Source organism: Vombatus ursinus, unplaced genomic scaffold, assembly GCF_900497805.2.
Source record: "Vombatus ursinus unplaced genomic scaffold, bare-nosed wombat genome assembly UNPS02014894.1, whole genome shotgun sequence".
Classification (NCBI taxonomy): Eukaryota; Metazoa; Chordata; class Mammalia; order Diprotodontia; family Vombatidae; genus Vombatus; species Vombatus ursinus.
In genome coordinates this window covers 4,353,810-4,381,626 of record NW_020954672.1, presented here as the reverse complement: position 1 = coordinate 4,381,626, position 27,817 = coordinate 4,353,810, and the positions used below count along the sequence as shown (strand labels likewise).

The 27,817-nt window shown below is 39.5% G+C and overlaps 1 protein-coding gene across 1 annotated transcript; it reads right to left on the bottom strand.

The window, feature by feature from the left end:
- Nucleotides 1-5: 5 nt before the first annotated feature.
- Nucleotides 6-27,817, bottom strand: LOC114028859 (dehydrogenase/reductase SDR family member 4-like). The gene is made up of 8 exons (XM_027843204.1): nucleotides 27,583-27,817; nucleotides 24,981-25,158; nucleotides 19,151-19,252; nucleotides 16,713-16,783; nucleotides 16,506-16,563; nucleotides 3,290-3,424; nucleotides 2,687-2,742; nucleotides 6-593 (listed from the first exon to the last, which is right to left on the bottom strand). The coding sequence occupies exons 1-8, from the start codon at nucleotides 27,720-27,722 to the stop codon at nucleotides 479-481; spliced, it is 855 nt and encodes a 284-aa protein (XP_027699005.1). The 5' UTR covers nucleotides 27,723-27,817; the 3' UTR covers nucleotides 6-478.

Here is a 27,817-nt window from a genome sequence, read left to right as displayed (position 1 = left end):
TTGCGTGTTATTTGCAGATTTGTTTTATTTTTAATGGCACAGAAACCAGAGATTTGCCCCTTCCCCCAGTGCCTCCCCGGGCCTTTGCCTCCTACCTCCAGTGTTTCTAAGTCTCTTTTCTCTTCCCTGTCCCGGTCCTAGTCTCAGTCCTCACTCCCTCTTCCCTGGGTTTAGTTTTGTAAAAAGTAGATGGGTCTATTTGGTCTAGAAAAACGAGTACTTCAGTTCTACCTTCGTTCTCACGTAGAATTTTATACAGGACAGATTCCCTTAAGGACGACTTTTATTCCCATACATGGCAAATAGAGGGGTCCGTGGCTGCTTACACAGGCCATTTTTTTTTTTAAATCCAGGGAAGTCAGTAGGATAGGCAAGGTTAGAGGAGATCAATCTCTGAACTCAGAAGTCAAGGTCCAATCTTGAGGCTTCTCTTCATTATAGAAAGCTGCCAGAATCTCAGGCTGTTCTTCTAGGCTGATCAAAGACGGGAAGGGGCCCTTCCAGCCACTGCTATTGTTTCTCCCGTGATGTAGCTAGCATCCGGTGAACACAGGAAAGACACGATGCCTGCACATTCATGAGGCTCACCCAGTCTGGGAAACAATCATGATCTCAATAATAAGAATAATTACAGTTCACATATTAGCACTTTATGCAATCTCACTGGAGCCTCACAATAGTACTCAGAGGGAATAGGAGAAATGGGGGATACAATCAAGTGGCTTGGAAGCCTTGACTCAGCTCTTTCTAGTCAACTGCCCAAAGCAAATAACATTTGTTTGTTAACAGGTAGCAAATAGACTTCTAGCTACCAGCCTGCTCTGTTCCCTGTCCCTAATCTGTATCTGAAAATGTTTTGTAAATACATGGTTTTAAGAAATACAATACTACTACTACTACTGAAATAGGTAGACTTGTAGTTTGCAAGACTAGGTTCAAAACCAACTTCTGACCCATTGACCTAGTCCTAAGCTCTGTATGCTTCTAGCAACTCCCTGGGATTTAGATACTAAGTTACATGGACAGGTGGCCATCTTTGGTGGAGAGAGGTCTCCAATACCAGGAATTCTCCTATATTGATGAAATCACAGATATTTCATGTGTTTGTGTAATAATAATAATTCTACTAAAGTAGATTCCTCATCTTGGTGACCCTGAGTTCTTTAAAAAGAATACACACTCTAGGAGGTCTTACCAAGCTGGAATAGGATTCAAGTACAGATTAAGTGACAGACGGTCCATCTGTCCTCTGAGAACCAGCCTAGCTAAATTCAGGCTCATCAACAGATTGGCCAAAAAGTGATGAATATTTTGGTTGTAGCAATTCTCAAAGACCACCTATTATGTCACAGATGAATTGCAATAGGCATCACTGGAGGGTAAACCCATACTGATGAAATCATAAGCTGTTGAAGAATTATAGGAGTAATATCATAATAAAATAATTTGTATTTTGTTCAGACTTGCCCCGTGAGTACATTGATGTACAGAACTCCTAAAGTAAGGTAATCCCCTCTACCAATGCAAACTAGCAAATACTCAGTAACTTACAGACTTAGAGAACTGCTTTAGGAAATGAGAAGTTGAATTTTTTGCTCAGAGGCAAGTCAGTCAAGATGGGATAGAGATAGCATTTGAACCCATATTTTCTTGAGGCTAAGGCTGACATTTTACTTTTATATCACACTGCCTTGCTGCTATAAAATGATGATGACAAGTTACAGGTATACCTTGATTTAAGAAAACTCAATATAAAAAACCTAAAGTTTTGTTGTTCAGTCATTTTTCAGTAGTTTCTGATTCTTCCTGACCCCATTTGGAGTTTTTTTTGTGGCAAAGATATTGGAGTGGTTTTTCATTTCCTTGTCCAGCTCATTTTACAGATGAGAAAACTGAGGCAAACAAGGTTAAGTGACTTGCCCAGGGTCACACAGCTAAGAAGTGTCTGAGGCCAAATTTGAACTCATGGACGATGAGTCTTCCCAACTCCAGACCTGGTACTTTATCCACTGTGCTAACTAGCTGCCCCTATAAATAAGGGGTAGTGGTAATTATTTATATTACCACTTCACTAAAGATCACACTGAGAACTTTCTTTAAATAGCAACATTCTCTAGTACTCTCAAAATGTGTTTTGATTTGGCACAATTTAGTTTATATGTAGTTTTTCTTTTCAGAAATTCACTTATTGTTTAGAGTTAGACACAGCAATGAACACCATCATTACTGTATATCTATTCCCCAAATATGTTTCATTCAGTATTCATTCAACAAATATTTCTTAAGTGCTTATTATGTGTCAAGTTTTGTGGAAGGCAAAGGAAAGAGCCAAAGATACATAAGACATGATTTCTGCCTTCAAGGAGTTTACAATCTAGTGGGAGGGAGAGAATAAGACACATATATAGCTAAATATAATAAAAATTAGAATAGATCATGGTATAAAAGGAGCACAAAGTATTTCTTCAACAAACATTTATTAAAACACCTACTTCATGCTTGTTTGCAATGGCCTAAAAGCCTTTAAATGTTTGTGTATACTAGCATTAGTGACTTGTGTTCTGCTGTGGGGGATGGCACCACCACTTTCTTGATCTTCTGTGATACATCTGGGTTGACTGGGTGACTAGCCCCTTGCACTACCTCTCCTTCCTCACCCATCTATTCACCAAATGAATATCCTTACCTGGATATCTTCAGGGTATTCTTAATATAGGTCTCATTAGTCTTGTTTTCCCAGAGCTGTTGGGAAAAGGGAGACACTGGCATGACATTGCTTTTGTCTAAGAGGAAGAAACTGAGGGACATTGAGGGAAAGGGACTGGCTTTGTTTTTTACCAAAATGATTTAGGATTAGAGGCCAAATGTAACATCATGTCATCTTTTTCCTCCCCTTTCCTACTTATTCCCAGAGGTTTCTTCTGCTCTCCTTTTTTATATTCCTCTCTTTTGATCACTTTCGGGCTAGTCACTCCATTGGAGATAAGAAGGGTTACATGTGTCATCCCTGAAGGGGACACAGAAGAGATGGGGATGGAGGTTTTGATCCCTGTTTTCACCCCATATGTCACAAAAGAGAGGTAGGGGAGGGATGATATGGCAAGGGGATATCGGGAAGGCCAGACTATTAGACAAGAAATTGGGGAACTTAAGAAACAGATTGGGTCTCCTCCCCTGAACCTCCACAAGAAGATAACCATCTCTCAGGAAAAGAGGAAGAACCTCAGTAGAGACTCCCAGTGGGTGGACCCTGAACCTCCCTTCCCCCCTCTATCTTACCCATCCTTACCAAGGAGCTGAAGTTGGTTTTGATGAGACCTGGTGCCAGACAGTTTACTCTAATGCCCATTGGTTCCAACTCATAAGCAAAGTTCTTGGTGAGTGCCAGCAGGGCTGTTTTGCTGATATTATAGGGACCCAGGGACTAGATGGACAGAAAGGAAAAATGTGATTTTTTTTCCAGTTTCTATTCATTTCTGAGTTTTCTAAGTGAGGGGGTAGATGGAATCCTTATACTCTTTTTTTTTTTTAACACAAAATAAAATCATTAAGACTTGCTGGAATAGGACTCAGGAGTGAAATATGGCTCTGGCCATATTTCTTATTATCTTATTCAAAAGGGCCAGGACAGGCAAAAGGGGTAGTGGTGGTGGTGGTGGTGATGATGATGAGGTAGTATTACATGTTAAGAAGATGTGGGGATGGCATTCTGGGAAGATGCTGAAGTAGGTCAGAAATTTCCAGGTTCTCTAGATTTCTTCCACAAACAGAAAATGGCCACAAAATGAACATAGACCAGCAAAAATAAAGGGGTAAAGCATGTGTCCTCCTAAGATAACTTGAGAGGACCTTAGAAAAGATAAGACCTCCAGAGGCTGAGGTTTGGCTTGAATGAAGTGTAGACACCTCCAGGTTGACTCCACTGAATCAATAAGCAGCAGTCCCTGGGGTAGCTCTGTAGGGAATCTTACTAGGCTTCAAGAAACTTCACCTCAACTTTTACCTCACTCATGGCCTCAAGAAATTTCACCTTACAAGAAGTTAAGGAGGTGAATAGAATTTTCGAAAAGTTAGATATGTTAGACCTCTGGAAAAAATTGAATGGGGATAGAAAGGAATATACCTTTTTCTCAGCAGTATATGGCACCTACAGAAAAACTGACCAAGTGTTAGTACTATTATGTCTTGTGTACCTAACCTATTCCACTGATCCACCACTCTATTTCTTAGCCAGTACCAAACAGTTTAGATGATTGCTGCTTTATAATATAGTTTTAGATCTGTTAAAGCCAGGCTACCTTTCTTTGCATTTTTTTTTCATTAATTCCCTTGATATTCTTGACCTTTTTTCTTCCAGATGAATTTTGTTATTATTTTTTCTATCTCTATAAAATAATTTTTGGTAGTAGTTTGATTGGTATGGCACTGAATAAGTAAATTAATTTAGGTAGAATTGTCATTTTATTATATTAGCTCGGCCTACCCATGAGCAATTGATATTTTTCCAATTGTTTAGCTCTGACTTTATTTGTGTGAAGTGTTTTGTAATTGTGTTCATATAGTTCTTGGGTTTGTCTCGGCAAGTAGACTACCAAATATTTTATATTGTCTACAGTTATTTTGAGTGGAAATTCTCTTTCTATCTCTTGCTGCTGGACTTAGTTAGTAATATGTAGAAACACTGATGATTTATGTGGGTTTATTTTATATTCTGTGACTTTGCTAAAGTTGTTAATTATTTCAAGTAGTTTTTTAGTTGATTCTTTAGGATTCTTTGAGTTTACCAGCATAACATCTTCAAATAGTGATAGTTTTGTTTTCTCATTGCCTATTCTAATCCCTTCAATTTCTTTTCCTTCTCATTTCTAAAGCTAACATTTCTAACTAACATATTGAATAATAGTGGTGATAATGGGCATTTGTTTCACCCCACATCTTAACAGGAAGGCTTCTAGCTAATCCCCACTACACATAATGCTGGCTGATGGTTTTAGATAGATACTACTTATCATTTTAAGGGAAGCCATTTATTCCTATGCTCTCTAGTGTTTTTAATAGGAATGGGTGCTGTATTTTGTCAAAAGTTTTTTCTGCATCTATTGAGGTGGGGAGGGAGGAGGAGAAAAATTTAAAACTCAAAAGCTTTATGGAAGTGATTGCTGATAAATCCAAATAAATTAATAAAAAAAACCAGCTGCACAAAACTCCTGAAGCTTGGGACAGTGTGCCCTCCGAACCTGGAAGCAAAGCCCTACTTTAACAAAGAGTTAAAAAGTCAAGTAATAGGCTGGAAAAATGAGCAAACAACAGAAAAAAAAAACTCAGAAAGTTACTGTGGTGACAAAGAAGATCAAAATACACACTCAGAAGAAGACAATAAAGTCAGAGCTCCTCCATCCAACGGCTCCAAGAAAAATATGAATTGGTCTCAGACCATGGAAGAGCTCAAAAAAGATTTTGAAAATCAAGTAAGAGAGGTAGAGGAAAAATTGAGAAGAGAAGTGAGAGTGATGCAAGAAAATCATGAGGAAAGAGTCAACAGCTTGGTAAAGAAGACACAAAAAAAAACTGAAGAAAACAATGCTTTAAAAAATAGACAAGGCCAAATGGTAAGAGAGGTCCAAAAAGCCAATGAGGAGAAGAATGCCTTAAAAAGCAGAACTGGCCAAATGGAAAAGGAAGTCCAAAAGCTCACTGAAAAAATAATTCCTTAAAATTAGAATTGAACAAATGGAAGTTAATGACTTTATGAGAAATCAATAAACAATCAAACAAAACCAAAAGAATGAAAAAAAAAAGAAGACAATGTGAAATATCTCATTGGAAAAACAACTGACCTGGAAAACAGATCCAGGAGAGATAATTTTAAAATTATTGGACTACCTGAAAGCCATGATCAAAAAAAGTCTAGACATCATCTTTCAAGAAGTTATCAAGGAAAACTACCCTGATATTCTAGAACCAGAAGGTAAAATAGAAATTGAAAGAATCCACTGATCACCTCCTGAAAGAGATCCCAATATGAAAATTGCCAGGAATGTGATAGCCAAATTCCAGAGCTCCTAGGTCAAGGAGAAAATACTGCAAGCAGTCAGAAAGAAACAATTCAATTCAAGTATCATGGAGCTACAGTCAGGATAGCACAAGATTTGGCACTTCTACATTAAAGAATTAGAGGGCTTGGAATATGATATTCCAGAGGGCAAAGGAGCTAGGATTACTACCAAGAATCACCTATCTATCAAAACTGAGTATAATCCTTCAGGGGAAAAATGGAAATTCAGTGAGGTAGAGGCCTTTCAAGCATTCTTGATGAAAAGACCAGAGCTGAATAGAAAATCTGACTTTCAAATACAAGACTCAAGAGAAGCATAAAAAGATAAACAGGAAAGGGAAATCATAAGGGACTTATTAAGGTTAAACTGTTTACATTCCTATATGGGAAGATGATATTTATAATTCATAAGAACTTTCTCATTATTAGCATAGTTAGAAGGAGTATATATAGACAGAGGGTACAAATGTGAGTTGAATATGAAGGGATGATACCTAAAAAATAAAATTAAGAGGTGAGAGATGAATGTACTGGGAGTGGGAGAGGGAGAATGGAGTAAATTATTTTACATAAAAGAGGCAAGAAAAACTTTTACAGTGGAGGGAAAGAGGGGGAAGGTGAGGAAGAGTGAGTGAACCTTACTGTCATCAGAATTGTCTCAAAGAGGGAATAACATGCATCACTTGGGTATAGAAATCTGTCTTACCCTACAGGAAGGTAGGAGGGGAAGGAGATAAGAGAAGGTGGGGAGTGATAGAAGGGAGAGCAGATTGGGGGAGGGGTAGTCAGAATCAAAACATTTTTGACGAAGGACAGGGTGAAAGGAGAAAGGGAATAGAATAGATGAGGCAGGAGAACAGAATGGAGGGAAATACATTTAGCAGTAGTAACTGGGAAAAACTTTGAAGCGAGTTTCTTTAATAAAGGCCTCATTTCTCAAACATACAGAGAACTGAGTCAAATTTATAAAAATAAGAGCCATTCCCCAAAAGAACTGATGGTGTCTGCATACAGATTGAAGCATACTTTTTTTTTTTTGCTTTATTTTTCTTGAGGTTTTTTTTGGTCTGTGTTTTCTTTTACAACATGACTATTATGGAAATGTTTTACATTACTACACATGTATAACTTATATTACATTGCTTACCTTCTCACTGAGGAGGGCTGGGGAGGAAGGAAAGGAGAGAATTTGGAACTCAAAGTTTTACAAACAAATGTTAAAACTTGTTTTTGCATGTGACTAGGGAAAAATAAAACACTAAATAAATTAAAAAACACATAAAGAAGTGAGAAAACTGGGGGACAGGGTGAGGGAGGGACTTTAACAGCAGTGTGTGAATTGGGATTTGGGAGTGTGAGGGGAGGATATAAGGGGACTCTTGGAGGGATGTGGAGCTTGAGATTGGAGGGTCGGTGTAGAAGATAGGGGGGAATCTTGGAAGGGTGGGCTAGTGGGGGGAGAAGATAAGGTAACAGAGATAGGGTAAAAAGAGAGGCTGAGAAAAAAAATAGGAAAAATAAGATGGAGAGAAATTCACAAATAGTAATTATAACTTTGGATGTGAATGAGATGTTGATAGCAACTCTCTTTGTGGTGGCAAAGAACTGGAAATTTTAGGGATCCCCATTAAGTGGGGAATGGCTGAACAACTTGTGATTATATTGCTGTGATAGAACCCTACTGTGCTATAAGAAATGATGAGCTTAATGATCTTAGAAGGGCATGGAAAGACTTGCACAAAATGATGAAGTGAGCAGAACAAGGAGAACATCATATACAGTAACAGAAAAATTGTTTTAAGAATGACTTGAGTGACTAAGTCATTCTAACTATTATAAATATACAAATTAAGAATAAAGGACATATGTAGAAAGACAATATCTGCATCCAGAGGAAGAACTGATGAAGAGAAATATGTATAGAATAATTTTACATATATATATACCTATTTGTGTGTAATGATAGCCATCTCTAGGGTGGGAGGGGGAGTGGAAGGAAGAAAGAAAAGGAAAAAAATAGAAATTTATGTGATAACCTTGTATATTTGGAGGGAATAGCAAGTTATAAAAGTAGATTTGTAGATTCATGTGCAATGATCTTTTTTATTATACTGTGTTATGTAAATGCTTGTTTTGTTCCACGAATTGAAAATAAAATACATTAGAAAAAATAAAGATGAAGAAACTAGGGGGAAAAAAAGGTATGCGGCAGCTAGGTGGCACACTGGATAGAGCTAGCCTAGACTCAGGAAGACCTGAGTTCAACTCTGGCCTCGGACACTTACTAGCTGTGTGACCCTGGTTAAGTCACTTAACCCCAATTGCCTCCACAAAAAAAAAAAAAGAGAGATATGTTCATATGAAAGAAGCACTGTGATATAGTAAATAGAGAGCTACCCTTAGAGCCAGGAAGACCCAAGTGCAAGTCTTGCCTCTGACTCATGACTGTGTGACCCTGGGTAACTCACTGTTAGGGGTCTAGGCTCTAAAAGACTAGAAGTTGAAGAGAAGGCAATGATTTATGTTGGTAGAGGGAGTTTCTTCATCTGGGCATTCCCTATACCAAATGAAATCACCAGTAGGTCCAGGTGAAGAAATCCAAGGACCAGAGGGAGGGCATTTTGGTGAATGTCAACAGAGGTAGAAATAGAAATGATACTGTTGGCATATACTCTAGGCATATACCTGGACAGGAGGAATAAACAGATGAGAAGCTTAGGAAACACAACACCTGCTTGACATAGAGGCATGTTTGGATGATGGACTTCAATCATTTGGGACATCTGCCAATTATTTGGTAGCTCCTTCCCTGCCCAAAGCAGGAAAACTTCTAATTTGGAGGAATCAATGAATGGAACTGCTATCCTAGAACTGATTTTTGCCAACAAGGAGGAACTGGTTGCTAAGTAATAGTGATAAGAACTTTTCAGGGAAGTGGTCACTCCATTTTTATCGCTGTGACAAAGAAAAATGGGAGAGTCAGACATTACATTGCATATTTCCTGAACACTGAAAAGTGTTCAGAGAGTAATTATTAGGATCATATAGACTTAAATTCTACAGGAGAAGATAGCTGAGGAAGAATAGGAAACTCAGGAATGAAATTCTGAAGATACAAAAAGAAACAACTTCTCTGAAGAGAAGGGAGGCTAGTTGTCTAAGGAGACCAATGTGGATGGACACGGAACTCCATGACCAATTTAGATTAAAAAAAAAAAAAGACATGTAGAGAAAATGGAAGCTAGGAAAGGTAATGGAGGATGAATGCAAAAGTAAAGCATGTCCTTGTTAGAATAGTGCTAGGAGCACTAAAGCATAATATGAACTTAGGCTAATAAGAAAAAGTAAGAACAAGGAAAAAGTTGGTTTTTTAAAAAAAATTGCATTGGAGAAAAGATGACCAAAGAAGGGAGATGATGATAACAGTTGGAGAGAAGGTAAAGCTGCTCCATTTTTGTCTCTCTCGCTCTCTTTTTTAAATATCAAGCAGTCTTTGGGCTAAGAAGAGCAGAACAGAAATAGCTAATAGGGAGTTGAAGCCAAGATAGATTGAAGCCCAAGATAAGTGTGAACACTGGAAGAAATTACATTGCTGTCCTTGATCAATTAATCAACCAACAAGTATCTAATAAGTACTTACTAAATGCTGGGGATGCAAAAAAAAAAAAAAAAAAAAAGCAAAATCATCAGGCCTTGATGAACTACTGCCCAGGAAACTGAAAGAACAAGAAGATGTATCTGCTGAGCAAAGTCAACAAGCTTTGAAAGGCCAAGGAGAGGATTTTTGGGTCATGTGAGAAATAAGATAGTGGACTAGACATGTTCTCTGATTAACTTTGACCTTTCAAACCTCTCCAAAACAGAAATTATGCTCCAAAGACAAAAGTAACTTCAGCTATCTCCATGATCTAGGACACCCAGAATCCAAAATAAGGTTAATAAAAACAAACCACGAACTGATGCTCACTGACCCTGAGCTCACTCAGCACCCCTCATTGCACTAGCAGACCCAATAACCAATGCGCAGGCTCTTAACAAAATCCAAATCCACACTCTGGGGTTCCCTCTCCCTGTCCCTCTTTTCAGTGCTGAGGGGACCCCAGCTGTAGGCTATGGAAGTTTGCTTTGACAGCCAGTGCTGCAACAGCTTGTGGGTGGCCTCCAGGAACAAAATTGTTCTGTGGCCATGTCAGATAGTCAGTGCTTCAGCAGACAACCCTACGGCAAGAGCTCCAAACTGCTCAGGTGCTGGGGCAGTCAACCCTGTAGCAACAGGATGAAAACTGAGGAACAGAGGGAGCAGGACAAGACATTGTGTGTGTGTGTATGTGGAGCAGGCGGAGTGCTGTGCAGCACTCCACTAAGCCTGAAGGAAAGTACTCAGCAAATAAATGGGGCCAGTTCTATCTACCCAAAATTCACTTGGGACATAGACCTAGGCTGGTGATTTGTAAATTGCCTAGTGTCGAAGGAGGCTGAGATACTCTGAGATTGAACTCCCAAGGAAACCATCTTCAGAGGGGAGATAAAAAATGAACAATAGTAGAAAATAAGGGGGCCGGGGATGGAGGGAGAGGAGACTGAAATTACCAAAGTTTTAGGGAAGAAGAAAACTCAAAAAAATCTAGAACATAAATAGATAAAATAACAAGGAAAACACAGCAGAAGGAAATATGGCCTCCAGACTCCAAAGGAGTTCAGGCATCTATGAAGAAGTACAGCAAAACAGAGAAAAATAATCCAACGCTTGATGATACGGACTACTCTGTAGAATGTAAGAATGTGGAATTATAACATGTTGTTCTTGAGCGGTTCAAAAGAGAAATGAGAATTACGAGAGCATAATTTATGGCCTACATAGCAAAAATAATGGGAAGAATAGAAAAACTGGCATCTGTAATAGCAAGTCTCACCAAAGAAACAAAAAAGAGAACAATAGATCGGGAATACAAATATAGAGAAATGAGGGACAATCTAGAAGAAGAAAATTAAAAAAACCCAACCATGTTAAAAGAAGATATGCTTACTAGGCAAGCAAAACATACTGATCTTGAAGAAAGGATACATAGAGACAAACTAAGGATTACAGATCTCTCAGAAGAACATGACAAGACAAAGAACTTGAACACCATAATGCAAGAAATAATTCAAGAAACTGCCCAGAACTTTTGAACAGAGAAAATGAAACACCATTTGAAAGAATTCATAGGTCACCTCCAGAAAAAACCCAAGGATGCAAACTACAAGATACATAATAAATAAATTTAACAATTCAATTCAGAAAGAAAAAGTGATCAGGAGAAAGACTTCCAGATACAAAGAAAAGGAAATTTGAATAAGAACATTCTTCACTCATCAGAAAAATAAGGAGGGAATGGAATAATATGTTCCAAAGAGCAATGGAGCTCAAGATACAGCTCAGGGTAACCCACCCTGCAAATCTGAGCTTAACCATAAATGAAAGAAGATGGACATTCAATAATAAAGAGACATTTGAAACATTTTAGAAAGAAAACCAGAACTGAAGAGATTATTTGCTCCTTGAACACCCCAGATAACAGAAATGCAGGAGGAATGAATGAATGCAATGGCCAAGGACAGCAACAGAAACAGCAACAGCATGATAGCAGAGAGACTAATAAGAAACTTTTTTCTAAATGTACACATAGGGACAGGGGTGAAGGAGGGAGCCTGGTGGCGATTACAGTGGAGAGGCTAGCCTAGGGCATTATGGACAGAACTTGGTGACATCCTGTCTACCCTTTTGTAGGTCTACAGTACAACATGGAAAGGTACATGAAAGAGGAGAAGGGAAGAAGGATAGAAATAAAAGTGATGTGTTTGGGTCAAAATGAGGGCAAGGTGACCCCTGTTGTCTCAGTAAGAGAAGAGCATGCAGAGGAGTGAGTGAAGACGAAGAACTGAGAGAGAAAAGGATACCTTGTTTTGGCAGTGGGAAGGAGTTCTGCTGACAAATGCATCTATGAGTGAAGAGAGAGGTTCTGTGAAAGGAGATGGGGACCTTGCACTGGGTGTGGTCTGGAAGATTTAGTGCTATAAAGAAATGGAGGGCTTGGGATATGATATTTCAGGAGGCAAAGGATCTAGTATTACTGCCAAGAATAACTTATCCAGCAAAACTGAGCATAATGCTGCAGGGGACAAAAGACGTTTAATGAAATAGAAGATTTTAAAGCCTTCCTGATAAAAAGACCAAACTTGAGTAGAAAATTTGACATTGAATAGAGGCCTTAAGAGAAGCAAAATAAGGTAAACATGTGGGAGAAATCATAAGGGAATAAACAAGGTTAAACTGTTTACATTCTTACATAGGGAGAGGATACATGTAAACCTTCAGAACTTTATCATCTGAAGGAGTATAATTACATAGAAGGCCTGGGTATAATTCTATTATTTGGAATGATCTCAAAAGAATAATAGAAAGGTGGGGAAAAGGAATGCATTGGAAGAAGAGGGGAAGGAAGAGGAAAAATGGTGAAAATTACCTAACATAAATGAGGTGGCCAAGGAAGAGCTTATTCAATATAAGGGACCATGGGGGGTGGGGTGGGGTGCGGTGGGGTGGGGAGTGGGCAGCACTTGAACTTCACTCTCATCTGAACTGGTTTAAGGAGAAAAGAATAAACATATACACAGAGCTGGGTATAGAAATTCATCTTAGCTAACAGGGAAGTAGGAGGGAAAGAGATTATTAAGAGAAGGGGTGAGGAGAAGAGGGAGAATAGATTAATAGAGGCAGTGGTCAGAAGCAAAACAGATTATTGAGGAGAGGACAAGGTAAAAAAAGGGAAGGATAAGTATAAAGAAAATAGGATGGAGGGAAATATATAGTAATCATAACTATAAATTTCAATGGGATAAACTCATCCATAAAATGGAAGACAACTGCAGAATGGGTTAGAAACCAGAACCCAACAATATATTGCTGACAAGAAACACACTTGAAAGAGAAAGATATACATAGAGTTACAATAAGAGGCTGGAACATAATCTATTATGTTTCAGCTGAAGCAAAACCAAAAGCAAGCATCGTTTGTAATAGGGATACACTAGAATCTTTCTCAATCAATACAGGAGTGAAGCAAGGATGCTCACTCTCCTCACTATTATTTTATATGGTTCTGGAAATGCTAGCAACAGCAATAAGACAAGAGAAAGAAATCAAAGGTATTAATATAGGTAAAGAGGAGATACAACTATCCTTATTTGCTGAGGATATGGTAGCATATTTGGAAAACCACAGGAAATCTGCAAAGATACTAACTGAGACAATTAAAAGCTTCAGCAAAGTTATAGGTTACAAAATAAATCATCAAAAATCAACAGCATTTCTATATAATAATGGCAAAACAACAAAAAGTAGTAAGAAATACAAATCAACCCTGAGGTTTTAACTTCATATCCTGCAAAGTGGTAAAATTTACAAAAAAATGGCAATAATCAATGCAGGAGTTATGGAATGATAGGCACACTAATATATCATTGGTGGAGCCGTGAAATGATACAACCATTTTGGAAAGTAATTTGGAATTATGCAAATAAAGTAACAAAAATGTCTATGCCCTTTGAACCAGAAACTCCATTACTAGTTTATATACCAAGGAAGCCACTGATAAAAAGAAAATCCCCATGTACTCCAAAATATTTATAGCATCACTTCTTGTGATAGTTGAGAATCAGAAACAAAGTAGATTCCCATCAATTTGGGAACAGCTATATAAATTGTGGCCCATGATTATTATGGAATATTACTATGCTGTAGTAAACGATGTGTGTGATGAACACAGGGGAGCATGGAAAGATCTATATGAACTGATGCAGAATGAAGTAAGCAGGACCAAGAAAACAATCTGCACAATAAATGGAAAGAACAACTACACATCAAAGAAGGGAATGTCACAAAATTATAAAGATCACACTTGAATGAAGAGATATTAGAAGACACCTCCAGCTCACCCTCTGTGGAGATGAGAGGCTCATAGGTGTTTCACATTGCACAGGTTTTCAGACTTTTTCAATGTATTGATCAGTTATACGGAATTTTTTCTTCTAAAAAAAAAAAGCCACCACTATTTTTTTTTATGGGATGTCTTTCTAGGAGTGGGTCAGAGGGGAATACTTTTGATAACTATGATGATGTAATAAACAGAAATCATCAATAAAAACTAACAACAACAAAAAAGAAAGACCATGGAGAATAGGAGAGCTATTATAAAACTCAAAAGGGACAAATATTGTCCCAATTTTCCAAAAAGAGAAGAGAGAAGAGTCTGTAAAATATAGGACAGTGGGCTTGACTTTGATAACTGGAAATTTCTAGAACATATTATTAAAGGAATGGGAAAAGAATAGGAGGTATACGTCACAAAGAAGATGGTTTCACCAAGAGCAAGTCAAACCAGACTAATCTACTTTCCTTTTCTAGGCATCCAGGTGGCATAGTGAATTTAACACTGAGCCTAGCATCGGGAAGGCCTGAGTTTGAATGTAGCGTCAGACACTTACAAGCTATGTGACCCTGGGCAAGTCACTTAGCTGCTGCCTGACTCAGTTTCCTCATCTGTAAAACTGAGATATTCCTCCCTTCCTACTTTTCAGATAGAGTTACTAGATCAGGGGAATGCTATAGGTATAGTTTAACCTTTAATGAAATCTTAACAAAGCAATTTGACAAAATAGCTGGAGCAATTCTTTTTTTTTTTTTTTGGCTAGGCAATGGGGTTAAGTGACTTGCCCAAGGTCACACAGCTAGTAAGTGTCAAGTGTCAGAGGTTAGATTTGAACTCAGGTCCTCCTGACTCCAGGGCCGGTGCTCTATCCACTGTGCCACCTAGCTGCCCCTAGAGCAATTCTTATAGACAAGATAGAGAAGTGGGCTAAACCAGTGGTGTCAAACTCAAATAGAATCCAGGTCAATAATCTACATATTAAGATCCCATCTGCTATATATTGACTTAGTTTTAAAATGGACCCTTATCTGTGTTTTAAGGTATTTTTATTTATTTTGTTAAATATTTCCCAACTGTATTTTAATCTGGTTTAGGCTGCATTCAGGAGTGTTGTGAGTTGCATGGGGCCCACAGGCCATGTATTTTACACCCTTGGCCTAAAAAATGGGACAGTTAGGTAGATTTGGAACTGGTTGAATGACTGGACCCAACGGACAGTCATTAATGACTCTGTGTAAATTTGAGTCTCTAGTGAAGTGCCCGAGGATCTGTGCTTGAGCCTGTTCAGATGGACTCACTTCATTTACTTAGATAAAGGCATCAATGATGAGTCTATCAAGCTTTGGTAGAAGTGGATCTTTACTCTGGCATTTAATGTTAGCTATCCATTCATGGATAGCTAACATTAAATGCCAGAGTAAAGATCCACAAAGTTTTCAACAGAGATTGCTGGGTTTAATAGAATGAGGTATATAATATATATATAATAATTTAATAGAGACAGATACAAAGTCCTACAGTGAGGCCACAATAACAAATTAACTTCACCAGTATAGGATGGGGGGGGGTGACATTGCTAGGCAGCATTTCATAAGAAAGAGATCTGAAGGTCTTAGTGGGCTGCAGATGTAATATAAATTAACTGAGTGATGTAGCAGTAAAAAGGAAAAAAAAGGCTGATATGATCTTAGACTGAATCAGGAGAAGCATAGGAGCTAGAGAGAGACCAAATAACATAGTCAATATAGAGCTGGTTTAGGAGTAAGGAAGAACTGTTTAAGTCCTGTCTTCGATCTCTTCCTGACTGTGTAACCTTGGATGGATCATTTAAATTTAACCTCACCGAGTCTTAGGTAACTCTCTCAGACAATTAGTTTCTTTTTCGGGGGTGGGGGAGAAGGAGGAAATCAGGGTTAAGTGGCTTGCCCAGGGTCACACAGCTAATAAGTGTCTGAGGCCGGATTTGAACTCAGGTCCTTCTAATTGGAGGGCTGGTGCTCTATCCACTGTGTCACCTAGCTGCCCCTTCAGACAATTAGTTTCAGAGTAGGTGCTGCTCTGCATTGGTAGAGGGAACCTTTCTAATACTGATGAAATTGCAGGTCCCACTTAAAAAAAAAAAAAAAGTGCTGTAGGTTAGGAAGGGGCTAGTGCCCTGGTCAGATCATATCTGGAATCCTATGCTCAGTTCTGGATACATTTTAAGAACACTAATTAATAGGATAATGCCTAGAGGGAAGGGAATGAGAGTCATGGCCCAGGGAGAAGGGAGTCATACTGGTGTTTAGGAAGAAAGGAGACCCCCGCCTTCTAGATCTTGTCTCTCTTCAGTTAGGGGTTCAGTTTGGTTAGGTTATTTCTCCTGGAAGAAAGAATATGGATATCTGATTCTGTGAAGGAACAAGAGTTAAGATCTTGGGGCTGGGGAAAGTTAGGTATCAAGAGAAGGAGGACAGATACTGAAGAGAGGAGTGACTTACTGAAGAGAGATGGGGCACGTAGGCAGCAATCGAGGACACAATCACCACTGAGCCACCTCTGGAACAGACAAGGAGACTGTTGTTGCATACTCACGTTAGAGACCCCCTACTCTTATTTTCCTTTCCTCTCAAATGCATGAGGGATACCCTTCACTCACTCCCAGTCTAAATCTCCACCACCACATCCGTCCCCTTTGACTCCCGTACCCCCGTTTCTTCATTTCTGGCACCACTTCATTCATTAGCAGGGCTGTGGCCTTCACGTTAACATCCAGAACCTGAAACCGAGAGGAGGAAAATCAATCATTGGAAAGGCAGTGTGAAGAAAGACAGAGTGATAGGTTATTGGATTAGGGTTAGGGCCAGCTGAGCAAGCATGTAGCCTTGTTCTCCCTGTCTCTGGAGACAAGGTCAGGGCTGAACCTACCCTGATTGTCTTGTTATGACTGGAACAGACCTGAATTGCTAAGGCTACCATGGAATTTACCTGGCATCTCTGAGGGCCTTCTGATTAGAGATGTCATGTAATTGGTAATTATTACTAGTTATTAGTATAATTACTAATTATTAGTAATTAGGGTATAAGCATCTTGAGGGAAGGGATTGCTTTCTTTTTGTCTTTATGTATCCCCAATGCCTATCACAGTGCCTTACACAAAGTAGGCACTTAACAGATGCTTGTTCATAGGTTGATAGACTTGAAGCTAGAGGAGATTCCAGAGGACATTTAGTCCAGACCCTTCATTTTAGAGACAAAGAAGAGAGTCTAAGTGAATTGCCCAATGTAACCTAGGTAGAAAGTGAAAGAACTGGCATTTGAACCCAGGTCCTCCGACTCCAAATTCAGCATTTTTTCCACTGTACCATGCCACAAGAATGAATGAATTGAGTTGAGCCCCTCTGGGACCACTCCATACAGGAGAACTGAACTCTCAGGGATGGCCCAGTCCGACCTCGTAAATGTGTCTGAGATTATTCTAGCACCAATATGGCTTTTGGGTTTTTTCTGGAATGTGGGATCACGAGGGGGAAACATAGTGAGGGGAAATGGGATAATGGGTCCTAGCAAATGCTTCTATTCTACTAATTTAAAAGAAAATATGTAATAGGCAGGATGGCATTGAAATGTTGAATTTGGAATCAGAGGACCTAGAACCAAATCCTAACTTTCCCACTTATTACTGGAGTAACCTTGAACAAATCACTAAAACCTCTCTAGACCTCAGACTCTCTATCTGTAAAATGAAGGGGTTGGATTAGATGAACTCAAAGTTCCTATCCAGCTCTATACCTATAATCGTATGGAAATCTGGCACAACTTCTTGGCTCCCAAACTGATTTCAAAACTGTCTTGAGCAGGAGTTGCATATTAAATTAGTCTTCTTATCTCAAAGCAGATTATAACCAAGTTCAGGAACTGAGTCACTGAAAAACCAAAATTTCATACTTATAAAATACTAGTGTTTTCTTTTAGTTTAACCTCAACTACAGTGCGAGGAAATCACTGAAAATTAGAGCAAGAAGCAAAACTGCAGGGAGATTATAAACAATTTAGCATTCCTAATTCTGGTGGGAATGTTAATTCTACTAAACAAACAGAAATATTTTAATTAAGAACATTGTAATTGCAGAAAAGTGGGCATGTGCAATTTATCACAGAAATATTGAAATTGTCTGCATTAATATAATATGTAAATATTGCTGTCACAGGGGGTTGGGCATATATGTCTGTGCTCTCCTTGAACGTACTAACCTTCCTAAGTGCAAAAGAAGCAGTTTCTTTCCTTTTTTTCTTCATTCACTCATTTACCTATCTATTTTTACAAACGGTGTAATATTCTAAAGTGATACAATTTGAATTATCTTACCAGAAATGTTATTTCACAAGTTATCAAAAAGTATATTCATTTCCGGTAATTGAAGGGGAGAACCGTGAATCTCTTAGTTGAATGGTAGATTGTATATTGTCATTATATTATCTTCCAAATGAGGCATTTGAGGGGCAGCTAGGTGGCACAGTGGATAGAGCACTGGCCATGGAGTCAGGAGGACCTGAGTTCAAATCTGGCCTCAGACACTTGACACTAGTTGTGTGACCCTGGGCAAGTCACTTAACCCCAAATGAGACATTTGGGGTATTGCATAGTGTGTTGGGATTTGAGCTTGGAGCATCTTAATTCAAATCTACCCTTTGATACTTACTACCTAGGTGATCCTGGGCAAGTCCCTTAGCCTGTCTCCTTAGGACTTATCTGCTAAGTTAACCCTGCATCTATGGAAGGATTCCCTACACAGGGAATCTCCTACTCTGATGAAATGCAAAGTTCCTTTATTTTGTAACCTCTCTCATACATGTCTCTGATGGGTGTGGACCAGGTGGGTTGCTTACAGAAGGATGTTGAGGGCAAGTTTGGGGAGATAGGCACAGGAAGTCAAAGACAGACAAATGGAAAGAGAAGAAGCTAAAGAGTAATATGAAGGAGGAGCACAACACAAGGGTATACAGGGGTAGAGGGTTCTTCTAAGGTAATATTCAGTCTCCTGAGCTTTAGATAAGTCATTTGTTCTGAAGAGAACTACACTTTTCCTTAGTTAAATAGACAATTTTCAAGGTTCACCTCTTTGGTGCTTTAACCCTTTCTCACCTTGTCCCATATCTCCTCAGTGGCATCCACCAGATTGCCAAAGAAGGGGTTGACAGCGGCATTGGAGACTAGAATGTCAATACCTCCATGGCGGTCTATAGCCTGGGAAAAGGAATATCAGAGTCAGTGATGAGAGTAAAGTTTGGGATGTTCAACTGGATACTCACTTCACCAATGGAGATCAGCTGCTCATCACCAATTATTATTGGATTAGTGAGTTATCTGCGATAACCAGAGGTTACATGACTTTTTCATGGTCACATAGCTAGTATGTATCAGAAATAGGACTGGAACATAGGTCTTCCTAACTCCAAGGTCAGTCCTCTATTCACTGTACCATAGCATCTCACTCTCAACACTCTCCTCTTAGTTTTTGTGAAATTACACAAAAGTACTTTGTTAAACTATAACATAGAGTTTATGATTGTCACATTTTTTTTAGCTCCTCCTTTGCCCCCTTGACATTTTCTGGGTTTCATATATGATCAGGATTTGGTGCATATGCAGACCTCAACAACTCGTTCAGGTGATGTCACTTTTCTAAGTCAATATTTTATTCCAATAAATATTTACAATTATCCAAAGCCACATATATATTAATCAAGTTCAAATGTAATAAATATATTCAGTCATACTTCTTTCCTCCCCTATCTACTGAAAAGAATTTTTTAAAGTGATTGCAGTAAAACTTGTCTAGGAATGTGTGTGTAGGGAAATAGTCCTGCAATCCATGTCATTCCCCGACAGATGCATCTTGGGCCTACTAACAATTTTGTATGCAAAGGCCAGCTGTCAAGACAGCCACTCTTGTAGAGAATATTGGACAGTCTTTCTAAACAGGTTTCACTATAATAACATCAAAGAGCACTGTGCAAAGTGGTGTTGTGTTGTCCCATAAAGATTGTACGAAGGGAAAAAAACCACACACACACACACACACACACACACACACACACACACACAACCTGAGCCACACAAACACAAAGCACTGAGTCATTACACTCATTTTCCTGACCAGCTTTTGCAGTATAGATTAAATCCTATTACAGCTTGCTTCTTGGAGTCATGATCATGTGTAAAGGAAATACCTTGGACAGACTGTGGAGCATGTGTAGACATTCTGGAACTGGTTCTGGTTGGTTAACTGGGTGGTAAAGAGGAGGCCCCTTTTTTGACTCATTTAGTGATTCCTTTGCTCCTGGCAACTGCTGAGATGGGAGAAGCTATGCGGTCCTCTCCCCTCTGAGACAATATGGCCCTGTGAGAGGGTATTGGTCCTTGACCTCTGTTTGTTCTTTCTCATTCTAGGTGAAGGAAGTTGAAGTCTCTATGAGCTTGTGAATTTCTAAAGGTTCAGAGGGTGACTCAGCATACCTGAATTCTAGAGTCCAGAGGGTGTTTGGGTATTCAGTGCAGCATTGGTTACCCAAGGAGTGGCCTTTGGGACTTCAGCCCAGTGGTGTTGACACAAGTCTCACCTTTGGACCAGAACTTTGAGGGACCAAGACTATATGGAAACTGAACTAGAGCCTATTCTCCCTAGTGACCACAGCAGTACAGGATAGGCACTGGACCGGCAGCAGGAAGACCTAGGTTCAAATCTTACCTTAGACATTTATTAGCTGTGTAACCTCTGGCAAGACAGCTTTCTGTGCCTCAGTTTCCTCATTTGTAAAAATGAGAGACCGTACTTGATGCTCTTTAAGGTCCTTTCCAGTTCTAAATTTATGATCCCCATTAGATTTAGCTCACTTCAAAATTATATAACATTTTAAAATATAGTAATTAATAACTGTTGTTTTTTGGTTTTGCTAAACATTTATGTTTTCCAGAAAAAGTATATATTAATGGCAAAGCATGCTGATTTATTCTCAGTCAGCCATTCACGTGGGAAATTTAACTTTTTGGACCGTTTACCACTAGCCACCTGTTGGCAGTTACATAAGCATAGTACCCAGAAAATAAAAACCACTGGAGGTCTAGTGTTGGGAACACAAAACTATAGTGTGACAGTATATGTCACAAAGGGTACAAACCTCTCTTCAACTTATTCTTTGAACAGTTACAGCTCTTGTTGGCTATATCCCAAAATTTAGCACTTAAATATATGATGTGTTGTAGTCTTTGCAATTATTTTAGAATAGGTTCATCTATCCAACTAGGGCCATGCACTCTTCTGTACAGCCCAATATTGCCTAGAGGGTAAGAGGGGAGAAGGAAAGGAAATAAGCATTTATATGGTACCTACTACATGCTAGGCACAGTGCTAAGTGCTTTACAAATATCATTTCATTTGATCCTCACAGCAACCCTGCAAGGTGGGTGTTCTATTATGCCCATTTTACAATTCAGGAAACTGAGGCAAACAGAGATTAAGTGATTTGGCCAGGGTCACACAGCTAGTAACTGTCTGAGGCCAAACATGAACTCAGGTCTTCCTGATTCTAAGCCCAGTGCTCCATCCATGTGCTGCCTAACTGCCTCCAACAGTGTCTGGAACAGTGCTAAGGCACAGAAAAGGTAGAGAGGCAATGAGGTATAGCAGACAGCACGCTGAACTTAGAATAAAGAAGATCTTGGTTCAAATTCTTTTGACAATTATGATTTAGCTCCACGACTATAGGGAAATCACTTAACTAATCTGAGAGTCTCAGTAGCCTTATCTTTAAAATGGGCATAATAACATCCATTGTTAATGTATACCTCAGGGTTGTTGAAAAGCTCGAATGATGTAATACATGTATTTTGCAAACTTTGAAGGGTCATATAATTGCTAATTACCACTACTTATATAATTATTATATTATATATTGTCACATATAACATACTATATTATATGTAGCATATCATTATACTTATATATAATATTTATTATCATACAGTTAGGTAGAACAGTAGATAGAGCACTGGACCTGAAGTTAGGAAGATCTGAGTTCAAATTCAGCCTTGGATACTTCCTTACCTTTTCCTCTTAGAATCTCTGATTTCCTTTAAGATTCAGCTTGAATGCCAGCTTCAGTAGGAAGCGTTTGAGTTGTAAACTCATCCTAGTCCCATATACCTCTTTATGGACTTCTTGTCTCCTGCGTTAGAATGGAAGCTCCTTGGGGGCAAGAATTATTGTTGCTTTTTCTTTGTACCCCCAGAATACAGTGAAGTACTTAATAAATGCTTGCTCATTGGTTGATTGCTCTAGGCTAGGGTTACAGATAAGGCCGAGATTATCAGGCGGAACCAGATAGGATGTTTTTATAGGCAGAGGTCATTGCAGTGAAAGGAGAAGGCCCTGGGAGATTTCTCTAAATTGTGATAAACTCTAAACTGTAGTCTGTCAGCCATACATACCTAGACCTCTCGGGGCTTCTCAATGTCCTCAGAATCAAACACCAGCACTTCTGGCGCGCGTCTGCAGAGCTGCGCTCTAACCAACCAAGGCTAGCGTCTGCCTTCGTTTCATTTCTCACTCCAGTCCCTCACCAGTCAAAGGTGACTTTCTTTGGGCTCCACATATCTGACTCTTCATCTCACACCTTTGCCAAAATGGTCGCCTATCCGCGGCACGACCTCCTTCTTCCTGTCTACCGAACCGTATCTCTCCCCTCCCTTTAAGTAAAAATCCAACTCTCTCCTCCAAGAATCCTTCTCCTTAGCTGCCCCGACTTTCTAATCTGTTAGGTTCTGCGTTCTACTCCAGGGAGGAAACGTTTCCTGAGAGGAGAGGTAAAAGGGGGCACCCCGGCCACATTCCCCATATTCTGTCCCATAACTGGATGGCTAAGTCAGTAGCTTCCAACCGTGGTTGGAAATAGTGGTTTTTTTTTTTCCAACGGCAAACCCCTTTCAATAACAACAACAAAATATGTTGTGAACCCCCAGGGCATTTTAATATACAACTCAAAATATTCTGCAATTATTTACTGTTTAAGGCTCTGTTAAAGAATTTTGGCACAAATTCCTTAGATCATAGTCATGAACCCCTCAGAATTCCACTATATGGGAGCCACTCGTCTAAGTACCAAATACCAAGGCTGACGCTGGCTTAGACACTTCACTCTAGAGGCCCAAAGTATTACAGTGGGTGCCTGGGGTCTACCCCTTTGCTAACATGACATGTCATGGCAGAATGTAAGCAGGCAACCTGTGATAGGTATCTCTCTCTTGGAAAATAAATCTGCTTTGGGGATGGAGGAAGGAGGAGCTGCCCTCTTCAAATTTCCATGAGCAGGGGATCCAATTTATAAGTTGGGACATCTATTTTTTTGTTCTTTTTTTAAAAAAAAATTTTATATTTATGAAATAAAATAAGCATTTCCATATCAGAATAAAAAAAAGATGATTGCACATGAAGCTGCAAATCTATTTTATGCAACTTGCTATTTTAAATAAATAATAAAACAAAAAGTAGGTTGTGAGTGCATTTATATGTCCATATTTATGTTGAGAATAAGCTTATATGCCTTTTCTTCTCTACTAGAGGGATAATTCTTTGAGATCTAGGATAGTCTTTATTTGTTAAGCTAGGTCCTAGGTCTCTGATGTATTTGTTCCACTGGCAAGATTCTAGATCAGGGATTCGTAACATTTTTGGTATCATGGATCCCACTGGCAATCTGGTGAAACCCATGGATCTTTCTCAAAATTATGTGCTTAAATGCATAAAATACAATACATAGGCTCGTAAAGGAAACCAATTATATTGAAATAATTGTCAAAATGTAAAAAAAAAAAAATCCAGAGAATTTGCCTTTCTCCTCACCTCCCTCCTACCCCACAGGAGTCAGGTAACTGCTCCAAAGCAAATTTAAAATCTGGAATCTCTGGGCAAGGGCAAGTCATCCTGAAGATGTTCCCTGTATTACTGCATGGTATATAGTAGACTAGGCAGTTAGATGGCTCAGTGGATAGAGTGCTGGGCCTGGAGTCAGGAAGAGCTGAGTTCAAATCTTGCCTCAGACATTCACTAGCTGTGTGACCCTGGGCAAGTCACCCTGTTTGCCTCAGTTTCCTCATTTGTAAAATGAGCTGGAGAAGGAAATGGCCCACCACTCCAGTATCTTTGCCAAGAAAACCATGTGGACAATATGGTCCATGGGGACATGACTGAACAACAATAACAACAATATAATAGACTGGGAGTCAGGACACTTGTGTTCCATCCCCTAACTCTTCCACTAGCTATGAGCCCTTGGATAAATCACTTAACTTCTCTGTAACCCAGTTTCTGAATCTGTAAAATAAAGGAGTTGGATTAGATCAGAGTGTCAAATCTGTGGCCAGCTACACTCCCTAGTGTAGCATGAAATAGAGTAAAATGTAATTGGGAAATATTTAATAAAATAAAATTATAATAAAACATAGATAAGATTACTTTTTAGAACTAAATCAATATAGAATCCACAGGGATCCTTATGTACGGTTTAGTGACACCATTTTATTTGAGTTTGATACTATTAGACTAGATGATCTCTAGGCCCCTAATAAGTTCTAATTATCTATGAACCTATGGTAAAGGAACTTGGACTATGGGGCCTCTGGATGCTTTTTGATTGACTGATGAAAAACAATATGCAAATGAGCACTCTTTTACATGGATGGAAGGCATTTAGACCAATTATTAACTCTCACTTTGTGTAATAAATAGGACAGTAATACTAACTAAATACAGTAAATAATGATAATAATAATAAATACTAATGCCATAATAATAATAAATACTAATGCCATAATAAATAATAATAATAAATAAATAATAAATACATCAATACTTGGACTTAAAAAAGGAAAAGGGATCCTCTCCGCTTCCTGTTGGCCTGGCGTCCCTGCTGCTCACCGTGGCCACCAGTCGTTTGCGATCCTCTGCCTTTGCCACATGGCATACGGTGCCTGTCACACTCAGCCCCTCCTTCTGGAGCGCTGTCACAGCTCGATCCACGTTCTGCTGCTTTCGGCTGCTCACGATCACATGGGAACCGTCACTGGCCAGACGCCGAGCAATGGCAAAGCCGATCCTGGGGGTAGAGATAGGAAGATGCTGCTGTAGTTGCAACCAAGTCCCTTGGCTTTGTCCCAACCTGAGCCTGAGATAAGAATTGTAGTTATATTTCACTGGATCCTGCACAGAGAGTGGACTCCATGGCCTATAGGAGGCTGTAAGGAAGCTGAGGGTAGGGCATAGCCTAATGATGAGATTTTTGTTGTGATTTGATGAGATGACACATAGACTTCCTTTCCCCCAAATATTTTCTGAGCCAGCCAGAAACATCATTCATTTGTTGGGATTAAGCCCTGCCCTTCAGTAATACCCTTCCTCCTATGCCAGGTGTCCAAGGACTGTCTAAAACATCCACGAATAGATTTCAGGAAATCTGTGAACCTCCTGAAATAAAAAAATTAAAAAAAAAAGAAACAGGTAAAAGTTGGAAAAAGCACACCTCTATTTCTACTAACCTAGAACTAAAATTTAGCATTTCTCTTAATTATTTAAAAGACATTATTTTGAGAAGGGATCCATGGGCTTCACCAGACTGCCACAGGGATCCATGACACAAAAAATGCTAAGAACCCCTATTCTATACAGAATCCAGGCTTAAAATATCATCTCCCTATTTCTGCTGCAGGGTCCTTGCTATGTGGAAGGGGAGAGTGGAGGAATGAACTCAGTAGTTGAAGGTCAAGTACACAGCTTTCAGGCTAAATCTTAACACTCATCATCACTGCCTAGATTTCTTTTTCGATGGTCTCTGGGTATGCTCAGGACTTGAATGAAGGCCCACACAGATACCTGGGAGACATCCAATCCCAAGGGACCCTGAGTCCCTCTCACAGTGGGTTGGTAGCAAGAAGCCACACACAATAAGACATAGAAGGAAAATGGAGGAGCTTGGGACCACCACAGATAAGTCAATACCTATGGGAGCTCTACTTGGCATTTCACAATCCCATGCGCTGATTAACAAATGGCATCAGAGGCTGGCCAATAAGACAGATATCTGTACATCTTCACTGTTTTCTTAGACTCCCCTCAATAACTCCATAGTGCTTACTTTACCCATTGTATCCCCAAATGTAGATGTAATCAGCCTTCCCTTCGACTCAACTCTGATGTTATCCACAGCTCCAGGAAGGTAGAAGTAGCATTTGATAGTTTGGGAACATGGGTGCTGAAGGGAAGGGAGCAGGCAGCCCCTGAGTGGGGCATTACAATGGGGAACTCCTGCCACTTGGATAGGAAGGGGGAGGGAGAACAGCAAAGTAAGGTGAGCATTGGATACCAGGGGTAGGCAAGGTGGGATAGTTTTTAATATTATTTTTTACATATGCTCATATTTTAAACATGTTATCACAGTGAAGGCCTGCTGCTTCTGGGGGATAGAATCATGCAGGGTGTACAATTTTCAAACCTTGCCTTGGGGTGTTTGAACTTCTTAAGTTGGCTCTGCTGGGGTGGCACAGGAGCACTTAGCATAAGCAGCATTGGCACTAATTAGTTATTTTAAGGAGACATTATTTTCTTATACCAGGGGTGGCAATAAAGGGTGGATGTGGAGGGGCTAGAATAATAACATAATAATTAGCATTTATATAGCATTTTAAGGTTTGCAAATAGTTTTTTATGTTATCTTCTCACAGCAGCCTTGTGAGATAGGTGTTATTATGCCCATTTTATAAATAAAGAAACTGAGGATGAGGGAAATGAACTGATTTACCTGTGGTCACACAGTAAGTTAGTACTCCAGGCAGTTTTCAAACTCAGGTTTTCCTGATTTCAAGTCCAACACTCTACTATATCACCTAGCTACATTTAAGTTTGGGGTGCCAGGAAATTGTAATGGAAAGAGGCAGCATGAGTAACTGAGTCTAGGGATAGGGTTTGGGTTGTGTGTATGGGAAGGGCAAATTACCAAGTAGTTGACAAATATTTATTAAGTCCCCACTATGTGTATTAAATCCCTGCACTGTGCTGGGTGCTGAGGATGCCAAGACAAAAGTGAGACAGTACCTGCCCTCAAAGAGCTTACCTTCTAGTAGCAAAGAGTGCAGAAAAAACAGGAGGTCTCTGGCAGGAGAGTGAAGGTCCCTGAAGGTGAGTGACAGTTAATAGGTAAAAGGGCAAGAGAGTAGGAGGGAAGGCTCAGAGTCATTAATGTCTTGCAGGCAGGCTATGGATGGGGCATAGAGAGACCAGGACTGAACCTAGACTCAGGAAGACCTGAGTTCCAAGCCTACCTCTAGTTATGACATGGGTAAATCAGCTATTGTTAGTACATTCATCTAATAACATTCCCCCTCCTGCCTGGTACACCCCAATAAACTACACCCTTTCTTAAGCCACAGTTTAAAGACCAGCATCTGCAGGCTGTCCTGTAGAATGGGAGGCGATAGTTCTTCTGGTCATTGGTTTCCGGGGACTTGCTGGGAAGGCACTCACTCACCCATCAGTGGAGGCAGTCACCAGGGCTACTTTGTCCTGCAACAGCCTCTGATTGCTTCTGGAAGTTCCAGCAGCCTTGGAGCTCATGGTGACAGATTTCGGGTTCTGAAAGCAGGTAGTTTGCAAGAGGGCTCTAAGCATAACTCTGTCAAGAAACTGACGACTTTGTCCTCATGCAAAGATATAAAAGACCAGCCTCCTCACCCTAGCTGGGCTGGCCTACTTTGTTTTGGGCC

Bases quoted from the DNA above. Each gene is read 5' to 3' on its own strand.
- LOC114028859 (XM_027843204.1), bottom strand. From the start codon at position 27,722: ATGCTTAGAGCCCTCTTGCAAACTACCTGCTTTCAGAACCCGAAATCT. The intron at 16,564-16,712 runs GTACGGGAGTCA...TGTCTGTTCCAG, and splicing joins CCAGAAATGAAGAAACGGGG to AGGTGGCTCAGTGGTGATTG. The intron at 594-2,686 runs GTAAGGATATTC...ATTGTTTCCCAG, and splicing joins AATACCCTGAAGATATCCAG to ACTGGGTGAGCCTCATGAAT.